This window comes from Scleropages formosus, chromosome 25 (assembly GCF_900964775.1).
Source record: "Scleropages formosus chromosome 25, fSclFor1.1, whole genome shotgun sequence".
In the NCBI taxonomy this organism is placed as follows: domain Eukaryota; kingdom Metazoa; phylum Chordata; class Actinopteri; order Osteoglossiformes; family Osteoglossidae; genus Scleropages; species Scleropages formosus.
This window is the reverse complement of record NC_041830.1, coordinates 17911296-17921409: the sequence shown is the minus strand read 5'-3', so window position 1 is coordinate 17921409 and position 10114 is coordinate 17911296. Positions and strand designations below refer to the sequence as shown.

Genomic DNA, 10114 nt, shown 5'->3' with positions numbered 1-10114 from the left:
AGTCCGTGTGCAAGAACTCAAGACCAACAGGATTCCACCTAAAAGATAACTGGTCATTTCCTTGTGTTTTTTAAATATTTTCTTTTGCTCTTTCTCGGCTGGAGAAAGACCTTCAACTTGGGCCCCTGGGTGGTGGGGGTGGAGGAAGTGGATGGGGCTTTATATTAAAGACAAACAGCCAAAATCCACAGTTGAAGACAGAAGAGCAGCAGCTAGAAGACAGAGAAGCACTGGACGAGTCGCCATGGGGCCCCTGTTCGTACCCCTGCTGCTTGTCCAGACAGGTAAGGCCAGTCGGGGGGGTCAATGGTGTCCCGATTCTTTGCAAAGGTAAAGCAGGTTAAACGTGAGCTTTTCTGTGTGTGTGTGTGTGTGTGTTCAGCGCTCTGCTCGCAGCACTCGGTGACAATAACACCCGGGAACACCATGGTCCACTTGGGTCAAGTGCTCAACCTGACCTGCGCGTCGACCTGTCCGCAAGGCGAAATCGGGTGGAAGATCCTGGATGACATCGACGCAGAAATTTTCAGCGGGAATCAGTCCAGCGTCTTGCACATCTCCTCAGCCAACCTCGGGCACAACGGGAACTTCGAGTGCTTCTCGAACTGCGGCAAAAAAATGAAGAAAAACCGCGTTCACGTCACCGTCATATGTGAGTGCTGTTCTTTTGCACCCAGGAGAGGCGACTCTTCTGACGGTACTCCTGGTAGCGTAGCGGTTAGCGCCGCCGCCAAGGGTCGCGGTTCGAATTCCGCCTCCGGCTCTAGGACCCATGAGAAAGGTACTTGCAAAAATTGCTCGAGTAGAATTACCCAACTGTACAAATGGGTGAATAGCTGTAAGTCTCTTTGGAGAAAAGCATCAGCTCAGTGAATAAAGGAGAATTTACGGGGCAGTGGCTCTGCAGGCCTGTAGGGGGCGCTGACACTGCAGCCAGCTACAATAGCACAGCATAGCACAGCACTGCAGTGCAGCAAATGCACCCATGAGCTCTGGTCAGTCAGTCAGTCCCACAGCCCAGACCCAACCCCCGCTGTCCCTGAGCTCCAGAAACCTGTCCTGAACCTGAACGGCTTGCCCTGCCGTCCCTCTGGAGCCGTGTCGCCGAAGGCGCGATGTAGATGACCTTTCCGGGGCACCAGTATTCATGGCCTTGTGTTCCCGCAGCTTTCCCAAAGGCGACCATCTCCCTGGAGCCGGAGGAGCCCGAGTTCGGCCAGCCCTTCAGGGTGACCTGCTCCATGGACGGCGTCCACCCTCCAGACAGGTTGACGTTGGTTCTGCTGGACGGTGACAGGTCTTTGACAGCAGTTCCATGGCTGCACATCAACCCCGACAGCTCTCAGAACTACACGCTGTCCGTGGAGCAGGAGCGCGGGACGCAGGACGCCGAGTACACGTGTGAAGCGACGCTAATGCTCGCCAACGGTTCTGTTCTAAGACAAACTGCCAAGAGACACGTTCACTTTCGAGGTCAGTCGAGAACGACGTCAGTGCCATAGTGCAGGACACCGCAGGTCTTATGCTCCGGAGACACGTCGTAGACGAGGTTGTCAAAGCGTGGGCCAAGCACCGGTGTCCAGTTTGCACCCGCCCTCGGGACTCTCGTTTCTGCCTCCGCTCTCTATTTGTGAGCATTTGCCAGTCACGTGTACACGCGCACAGTGTGTGTTTATTAGCTGTTACCATTTAGTCCTCGTGATCCGCGTTCCATCGCAACGCTGCGTCCTTCAAAGAACTCGCACAAAGGTTCACGCTGACGTTCTGTCAACTTGTGCACCCACTTAGTGAACGGTCAGCACGGTTCCTATGCGGCGGTCAGCACTACTCGGCACTGAACTCGGAGACTCCTTAGTCCCCACCTCTGCTTTTGTGTTCCAGAGTCTCCAGAGACCGCTGAGACTTCCGCCGTCACCACATCAGTCTTGCGCTTGGTGGCATTAGGGACACGAGAGCCCAGGACAGCTAGTGCCGCAGGGCACAGTAAGTGTCTCCATCACGCCGCCACTTCGTGGTGTTAAAGGGCATTCAGGGCTCGTGGGAGACACACTTCTTCCCAGGGGTTCCGCTGATTCGCAGCAGTAACGTAAGAGCATCGCTTGAGCGCAGCTCTCGTCGAGCCCTGGCTGTTCATGTTCCAGGGCTCAGAGACGCTGCCAGGGTCCTCTCATCCATGTGTGGAGCCCCTCCCGGAGATCCGTGTGCGCTCATTGCCTCTGGATTGCTTCCTAATGAGCAAAGTGTGTCCCCCAGGGCTTAAAAATCTGCTGAGCACCTTGTGTCTCGTGCTCCTAAAAGCAGCACTGGATTTCTGTTCCCAAAGGACACAAAGGGGCTGAAGGTGAGAGCCGGTCAGAAACAGAAGACCCCCCTGGAGAGCCCCCCGGAGAGCCCCCCCACGAAAGCGGTGAGTTCCCCCGTCTCGTCCACAAACCACACGGCCTTCATGGAGACGCACACTACAAGATCTCGTTATTCCACGCTCTGGGCCTGATCAAAAGAGCCTCTAGAGCTGCATGTCCTCTTTGCCCCTCTGAAAGAGCCGCCCCCTTTCCGGCGACTCTCCTTCATTCTCACATTCAGGGTTTATAGTCCAGAGGAGAGCACTTTTCCCACCTTTCATACAGGTGACACGAGCCCTACAGGAAGCAGCACGCTGCCGAGCGTCGACCTGAGCACACTGGTGCCGAGGAGCGCCGCGGCGGAGCTCTACGACTCCACACCGCTGGGTAAGGCCAGCGGGGGCTCGTTACCCACCAGGCCGACAAAAGTGGACTGACACTGTGGACGGGACCCGCGGCTCCACAGAGCTCCGAAAGCTGCTTGACACCAGTTCCCCTCCTCCTTCCCGACAGACGAGGACGATAGGAGCGCTGAAAGCAGCACGACTCTCGACGTCCTGCATCGAGGCTCAAGCTCCCCCTTGCCGGCATTAATGGTCCCCCTGGGGGCGTGCGTGGCCTGCGTGGCTGCCCTCGCGTTCCTGGCCTTCCTGCTCTTCTGCATCTGTCGACAAAAACGAAAGGCACTGCCTGCGCCGCCACAAGGGCTCGCACCTGCGGCCAGGAGCCACCTCACGCACCCGTGACCTCCGCCGATGGGCCGGCCCCTGCAGAGTGCCGCGGGGGACCCCTGCGAAGAGCGTCACGCGCCAAGGGTTGCAGGGCTGAACACGGCACTCGAAGCTCGTTTTTAACACCTTATCATCGCATTTTGAGAAACGCTGCAGTTCTCCCGCAACATTTAACTCACTTTAGAACGTGAAACGTTTGAGTTATTCAGAAATATGCTGTTGGGTTGTTGTAGACTTTATCTCATTTTATTCTTTTTTGAAAGTTTTGCATGTAGCCTCATAGATTTCATTTTTCTGCATGCATGATGAGTCATCCACTGAATGAATCTTTCCTTTGGTTGTCTTAAATTACTATTTGTCACATACGGCATTTTATAGTGTGTTGGTACTACCTTAAGATAATAAAAATAGCCCTGAAGTAACATTTTCAAGCATGTGCATGAACATCAATAGGTTCGTTCGTTCGTTCGTTCGTTCGTTCATTTAATTTCACTTCGCTCCACTCTGGTCTTTATGTCGTGTCGCGCAAGTCGCGCCGGACTTTACAGCGGCGCCTCTTCCTGTCATTTCCCCTCCGACCGCTGGGCGGCAGCAGCAGCAGCAGCAACAGCAACAGCGGCGCTGGTCTCCACGCTCAGCGGCGACGGACCGAAGAAGAAACGTGTCAACTGTCCTGTCCAGCAACAGCCGCAACTCAAGCTTTCGGTTGTAATATCGAACTACTCGTTTTTTTTTAAAATTAAACAATTCAAACACACAGTACAAGAACATTAATCCAGAACAATCAAACCTGGCCAGGGGAAATAAACAAACTAAATAAAAAATAAATACAAATTACAAAACGACCAGGGGACATTCAGCATTTAAAAAATTATATTACAGTAATGTTCAGTCTTAGTGGCCTTCTTATGATTACGCTCCTCGATAGTGTTTATGTGCTGCTGAAATGCTGTAAGAGAAGCGGAACGTCGAACTACTCGTCATATTGCGCTGATTAACCGCCCCTCGGAGCTCCTGCACTTCCGCTCTCTTCAGCGGAAACGCCTGCTGGCACTTCCAGTTTCTTCCCCTCTCATGACGTAGCCACGTCAGGCTTCGTATCAAACATGGCTTCTTCGCGGCTAGAAATAAATTTCGTTCGGCTGCTGTCCCGCTGTGAGTCGATGGCGCTGGAGAAGCGGACGGACGCGGAGTGGAGGCTGGAGAAGGTGAGAGTGATGCCGGGGGCGAAAGCGGCTGCGTGACGTGACGTTACGTGACGGACTGAGTGCGGAGCCACGGCGCGTCGGGACCCCCCCCCGGTGTCAGTCACCTCAGTCCCTTTACCTCTCATTTTACCTCTCCTTTTACCTCCCTCTACCTCTCTTTTACTTGTCTTTACCCCTTCTTTTACCTGCCTGGCTTGTCCGGATTGATCTCCCCTTACTAAGCCTTACCTCTGTGTTTTTGGACCCACGCCGCGGCTCTTCTTCCACTTCTGCCTCAGTTCACCGCTCTTTACCTCAAGTTCTCCTGCATGATTTACCTTGTTTTGTCACTGATGAAGTGCACATGCCTGCCTTTCTCTGTGTGTCTGTCCCCTGCAGTATGTGGACGCTCTCCAGGACATGCTGGCTGCTCTGAAGAAGAGCTCCAGGTAACTGGGTTTTGCTCCTCCGTCTTCGCGCATCCTGTGCTGTTTTACACGCAGGAGTCGGTGGGACCGCGGACGTCGTGCCTCCGCTTCCTGGCTCGTATCGCCGTGAACGTCCTGATGTCTCGCCGCGTCTGCGCCGCTCGACCCCTCAGTGGGATCCTTGTGCTCGGTGACACTTTATGTCCAACAGGTTCTTTCGCTGCTCTCAGGTCCACGTGTCTGAGGATGTTACTCTCGTTCTTGGACTTCAGGGCAAGAATCTGCTGATGAAACAGCCGATCGATCAAAGCTGCTACAGTTAACGTAGAAATGTGTCATATTAGCGAGAACTACCGCTCACAATCATGACGAGTCCACCTTGTTGGGCACTGCGCCCCCTGCTGGCCTAAAGCTATTGTCTCGGTACGATGACCACATGTGTCAGGTATACGAAGGTGCTTGGAAAGAGCACTATGAAGATCATCTTCTTCTGTGATGCGTCTTTCTGGAAACTTCCTTTCAGTAAACCGGTCCCCGAGGTGCTGACCGATTACAGCCGGAAGGTGGACTTCCTGAAGGGGCTCCTTGATGCTGAGAAATTGGTCAGTATTTTATTTAGTTTATTGTGCACTTGCAGTTTATTTTATGATATATCACGTTAGCGGTTCTCCTTGGCGTTTAGCAATTGCTGTATTGCAGTTATGACGTTACAGAACCAAAAATGACCACCCCGGGAAGTATGCGTTCATCGGGGCCGTCTCTCTTCAGTCCTCCCCAACAGAGAAGGCGGTGGCCAATCAATTTCTGGCTCCCGGCCGCAGCCCCACCTTGGCCGGAGAGAGGATGCCGGCCAGCAAGGCTGTGCACGTGCAGACGAAGGCACGGCTCACCGGGGAAATGAAGCGCGACCTCATGGCAGAGGTGCGCTGCTCTTTCTTTCTAGCCTCCATCTGCCTTGACAGGCTGCGGCTCGCTGGGCTGAAGTGCTGTGAAGCAGTGACTCCTGCTGGCGGCTTTCGGTCCTGCACCCAGTTAGGGTTAGGGTTTTTTTTTTTTTTTTTAAATATAAACCCCAATTCCGCAACAAAGTCAGTCGAACTGAAGCCCACAAGGGGTACTTTTAATATGAATCTGGAAAACTAACTGCGATTGTTAAATTTTACCATATTCTTGTTTTTTTTTTCAGGATTCTGCAAAAAAAGGTAATTTTTGTTTTTATTTTTCTTGCATGATGGACAATTTTAATGTTTTTTATTAAAAAAAATTACAGGTGACTCTTGTTTCTTTCTTTGAAGCCATTTCAGAAACAGATGTGCGGCAAAGAAGGTGGGAATTCACAGCCTGAACGTTGTTGTTGTTGTTGTTGTTGTTGTTTTTCTGGTTTAGAAAAGAATATGTAGAAAATAATCGTTTACCTTCATCTGTTGTCCACCGTCACCCCAGGGGCCTGCTTCTGGATGAGAGGCAGTCGGCAGCAGAGCTGGACGCTGTTCTGCAGCATCATCACAACCTTCAGGAGAAGCTCGCGGAGGAAATGCTGAGTTTGGCTCGTAACCTCAAGAACAACACGGTGGCGGCCCAGAGCATCATCAGGCAGGACAACCAGGTGAGCAGTTGCTGAAACTCACAGGTGTGTGACAGTGGTAGTGGGTAGAGTTGCTGCCTTTGGACTAAAGGGTCGCAGGTTCAAATCACACCTCAAGCTGTTGTACTCTTGAGTCAGGTACTTACCCTAAATTGCACCAGTAAAATTACCCAGCTGTATAAATGGGTAAGTAACTGTGAGTAGATTAGTGTGACATAAATGTAAATGTTATGGTGCACTTTGGATTAATTTGCGCCCCCCCGTGGTTTTAACTAAGTGATGGAAGACAACACACACTCTGAGGAGGCCATCAATAAATCCTACAGTGAGCAGATGGTTCCTCAGTCTGCAGAACCAGCTGATGCTCTTGATCTCAGTCCAACGTTTGACCACTTGATTTATGAACACTAGCCGCCCTTCAAACTTTGATCGGGACTGCTGACTTCTCCCCCAGACGCTGACGCAGTCCATGAGGCAGGCGGACGTCAACTTCGAGAAGCTGAAGACCGAGTCCGAGCGCCTGGAGCAGCACGCCAAGAAGTCAGTCAACTGGTTCCTGTGGCTGATGTTGGTGCTGGTGTGCTTCTCCTTTATCAGCATGATCCTCTTCATCCGACTCTTTCCGAGGCTCAGATGACATGTCCTGAACTCAGGGTCGAGCCAAGAGGCGACACAGGACAGAATTCTTCCTGATCGATATGTTCAGTTTCACTGCAGCGTGGCCTCGACTTTGATTCATTGACAGCACCCCCAGTCTGATTGGTAGCGCAGGACTGTGACATCACGACACTCCACTTGCTGCAGCTAATATCCTCACAGCTTTTGGTTAACTTCTCATAGATCTGTGGCAAATTGTCTGCGGTTCACTGACTTGATGTGGGGCTCAGTTGTGTGTGGTCGGTGGTGATGTTTTTTTGATGGGTGCGGGAGGGCGTGGAAACAGATGGATGTTGGTTAAGGGGTTGAACATGGCGAGCGAAGTCAAGACTGACTTAGTGACTTGGTCACTGGGGAAGTTCTACAGCACCAGGCTGATGGCAGGTGCAGCTCACAAAGAGGGGTCATATCCCACCCCCTTTGTACCATTACCCTCTGCATTCACCTCACTGATTCTCCGAGGTGTGTCTTGTGCCCCTCGGGGTCTATTGCCCGCTGCATGTGTTTGATCCTCAGGAGGCATCTGCAGGAAGGTGTGCACCTGGCCAGGCTCACACCAGAGCAAAGCTGTGCGCTGTAGTGCCGTTTTAGACACCCTTGGCATGGAAGGTGGCTTCTGATTGTGGAGAGCCCGTTTGTCCAGACCACACTTTGAACTTGACCGTGGTGAAAAGCCACCTGCGGTGACCTTCCCTTCCCCGAACGGAGCATCAGTCTTCCAAGGTGCCCTTGCTTCCTGCTGCCAGTGTGTTGTCATATTTATTTTATTAAATAAACGCCAAGTTACCGTCATCCACTCATGTCAATTTTTGCATTTATCAAGTTCAAAAATTGGTTTTCCAAGTGTGTTAGACTGGAATATAGTGCCTTCCGGAGTGGACCGCGTCGTCCAAGTGTGTTGACAAACAGTCTGCTTCCGAAGGGGTGCTTAGAGCTGAGACAGGAGCAACTCAACAGTGGACTTGCATTCCACATCAGTCAGACACAAATTATGTGCCATAATACAGTAAGTGCTTCGCTCATACAAAAAGCACGAGGAGCTGCTGCCTGCGGGCCAACATTGGCCACTCGGGGAACCCATGGCAGCAGCGTCACCTGCTCACTGGCAGTTCTCCTCTGTTTGTCGACTGTCGCCAAACGTGCTTTGATAAACCTTCCGAGAAGTACTTCTACTTAACTCAGATTAGTTAATATTTATACTTATATGTGCACTAGATGGACATTAATGTGGTATTTGCTGCGTCCAGCGGATCTGTCTGAGGTAGGTGTGCGTGCTGACGGCGGTGGGTTGCGGGTCATACGGAGGTGAAACGGGCGCGTTTCTCAGTCAACAGGAGCCGTTGTGAGGAAACGGCACAGCCGAGTGTCTTTTCGCACGACTGCCCTTTGGAGCGGCACACAAGCGCAGGTTATGTCATCCAGTTGGAGGGATTAACGTGGAAAAGCAGAGCGGCTCAGACGAGGGACGACGCAGCGTCTGGGGACCTCATTAGGCCTGATTCCAAACAGCTTCTTTTGTTCCTATATACAAATTAGAACCATTAATTAACAAAGCAAATACTTGAAATAAAAGTAGTATAAACATGTTTTGGAAGCTTGGTGCTGTTTTGGAATGAAGGTGAGGTGAAAGTGCAGCCTGTGACCTGCGCCCTTTCATTTGCTCCCAACGAACCGGGGCTGATGGGCACCAGGGCAGCGGAGCGAGGTGCTCGTATCGCAGCCACTTCTCAGGGTAACCCAGTTGTTTCATTAAACTGCTGTGCTCTCAGCGGCCGGGACACTTGTCTCTGGAGCATCAGCTGCCGATCGCAGCCTGAAGAGCGCATCTTCCTTGAACCGCTTTAACAAGAACTTTCCGGACCCCGCAGCAGCGCCGTCTGCTGAGCGCGTGAGCCGAGGACGGGAAGAGACGGGAAGGATTTCAGAGGTGAGCAAACGGATTGGACGAGTCAGTGATAAGCCTTGGTGCCCTTCCAGATAGTTCTCTGCTCTGTACCACAGCTGCACACTGATATGACCAATAATAATACTACATAATGACTAATTCTGCGCCATGTACAGCCCCCCTCCCCTGCAGCAATGTGCTCCTGTTTCACTGACACTTTGTCCCAAGATGAGCGCTGAGAGCCGGATCTTGGGATGGATCTCGTCACCCGGGACAACACCTCCCTCGCTGCGCACGGGTTTCCATGGCGACCGTCAGGTCCAGCTCAACGGGGCACGGGGTGTGCAGAGCGTGCAGTGCGCTCTGCCGCCCTGGTGTGAAAATGTCAGCACCTTGGGTCCTTCGCTGTCCTCCTCTGTCCTTCTCTGTCCCTTCGCACTGTCTGTCTGCAACGCGCTGTGGGCTGCCCGTTTCCGCTCGTCAAAGCTGAGACCCTCGGATGGTTTCCTCGGCGAGAAGGTTTCCCCGTCCACCTCGACCCCGGGATCAACAACCTTGGGCCTGTGCGATGAATGTACCTTCTGTAGACTGTAGCAGCACCTTGACACATTTCTCTTGTATTGGACATGTCCACACAGCAGAATGACCAAGGTGGGGCGGTGGGCACCGGTGCCTTTTTCTCTCCTTCAGTGGCAGATTTTTGTTTTCCTCTCCTCAGCTGATAATACTAATAGCTCCCTTTAGGTGCTGCATTTCTGTGTGTGTGGGAGAGTAAGAAAGAGAGAGAGAAAAAACCCTGAATCCCTCTGGGGACAAGAGCGTGCTGTGAAAAATAAAATGAACTGAATTGTTGTCCTGGATTAGCCCTGTTGTCCTCCTGCTTCAGGCTCTACTGTCCAGGAACAGAGGCTGTAGTGTGTGTGTGTGTGTGTGTGTGTGTGTGTGTGTTTTCTGTATGGGCCAAGTCCACTGTCCACTGCAACTGGTTCCTATTAGTGCAAGAAAAGCAGCTTGGCCCAGAGTGTGTGTGACAGTTTGTTGTGGCCCCAGAGTGAGAGGGTTAGCAGCACAGGAGGACACACGCGCACACCCCCCCCCCCCCCCCGGATCTCACCATGTTGCAAGAAGGTCGTCCTGTCACAAACCACACGGGACGACCTGCAGTCTTCTGTCCCTCCTTGTGGCCCCCACCCCCTGCGCAGCCTGTCCAACAGGTGGACGATTCCTCAGCTCCGGACCCGGGGGGGGGGGTCATTTCTAACGGATTATCGAAACGAAATCAGAGCTCTGCTTTATAAT

The 10114-nt window shown here is 52.4% G+C and overlaps 2 protein-coding genes across 2 annotated transcripts; both read left to right on the top strand.

Moving 5' to 3' along the window:
• The first annotated feature begins 125 nt into the window (after positions 1-125).
• LOC108921391 (uncharacterized) lies at positions 126-3253 on the top strand. Its single transcript, XM_029249293.1, has 7 exons — positions 126-284; positions 383-652; positions 1168-1473; positions 1882-1983; positions 2324-2407; positions 2628-2729; positions 2856-3253. The coding sequence occupies exons 1-7, from the start codon at positions 152-154 to the stop codon at positions 3086-3088; spliced, it is 1230 nt and encodes a 409-aa protein (XP_029105126.1). The 5' UTR covers positions 126-151; the 3' UTR covers positions 3089-3253.
• An 852-nt stretch (positions 3254-4105) lies between these two features.
• use1 (unconventional SNARE in the ER 1 homolog (S. cerevisiae)) lies at positions 4106-7716 on the top strand. The gene is made up of 8 exons (XM_018731224.2): positions 4106-4281; positions 4660-4709; positions 5212-5290; positions 5457-5609; positions 5875-5890; positions 5984-6014; positions 6132-6294; positions 6728-7716. The coding sequence occupies exons 1-8, from the start codon at positions 4180-4182 to the stop codon at positions 6908-6910; spliced, it is 777 nt and encodes a 258-aa protein (XP_018586740.1). The 5' UTR covers positions 4106-4179; the 3' UTR covers positions 6911-7716.
• The last annotated feature ends 2398 nt before the right edge of the window (positions 7717-10114 follow it).

Excerpts from the sequence above, each read along its gene's own strand:
- use1 (XM_018731224.2), top strand. The coding sequence starts at position 4,180 with ATGGCTTCTTCGCGGCTAGAAATAAATTTCGTTCGGCTGCTGTCCCGC. Across the intron at positions 5,291-5,456 it reads TCCTTGATGCTGAGAAATTG|TCCTCCCCAACAGAGAAGGC; the intron begins GTCAGTATTTTA and ends GTCTCTCTTCAG. Across the intron at positions 6,015-6,131 it reads ACAGATGTGCGGCAAAGAAG|GGGCCTGCTTCTGGATGAGA; the intron begins GTGGGAATTCAC and ends CCGTCACCCCAG.
- LOC108921391 (XM_029249293.1), top strand. The coding sequence starts at position 152 with ATGGGGCTTTATATTAAAGACAAACAGCCAAAATCCACAGTTGAAGAC. Across the intron at positions 1,474-1,881 it reads GAGACACGTTCACTTTCGAG|AGTCTCCAGAGACCGCTGAG; the intron begins GTCAGTCGAGAA and ends TTTGTGTTCCAG. Across the intron at positions 2,730-2,855 it reads CTACGACTCCACACCGCTGG|ACGAGGACGATAGGAGCGCT; the intron begins GTAAGGCCAGCG and ends CCTTCCCGACAG.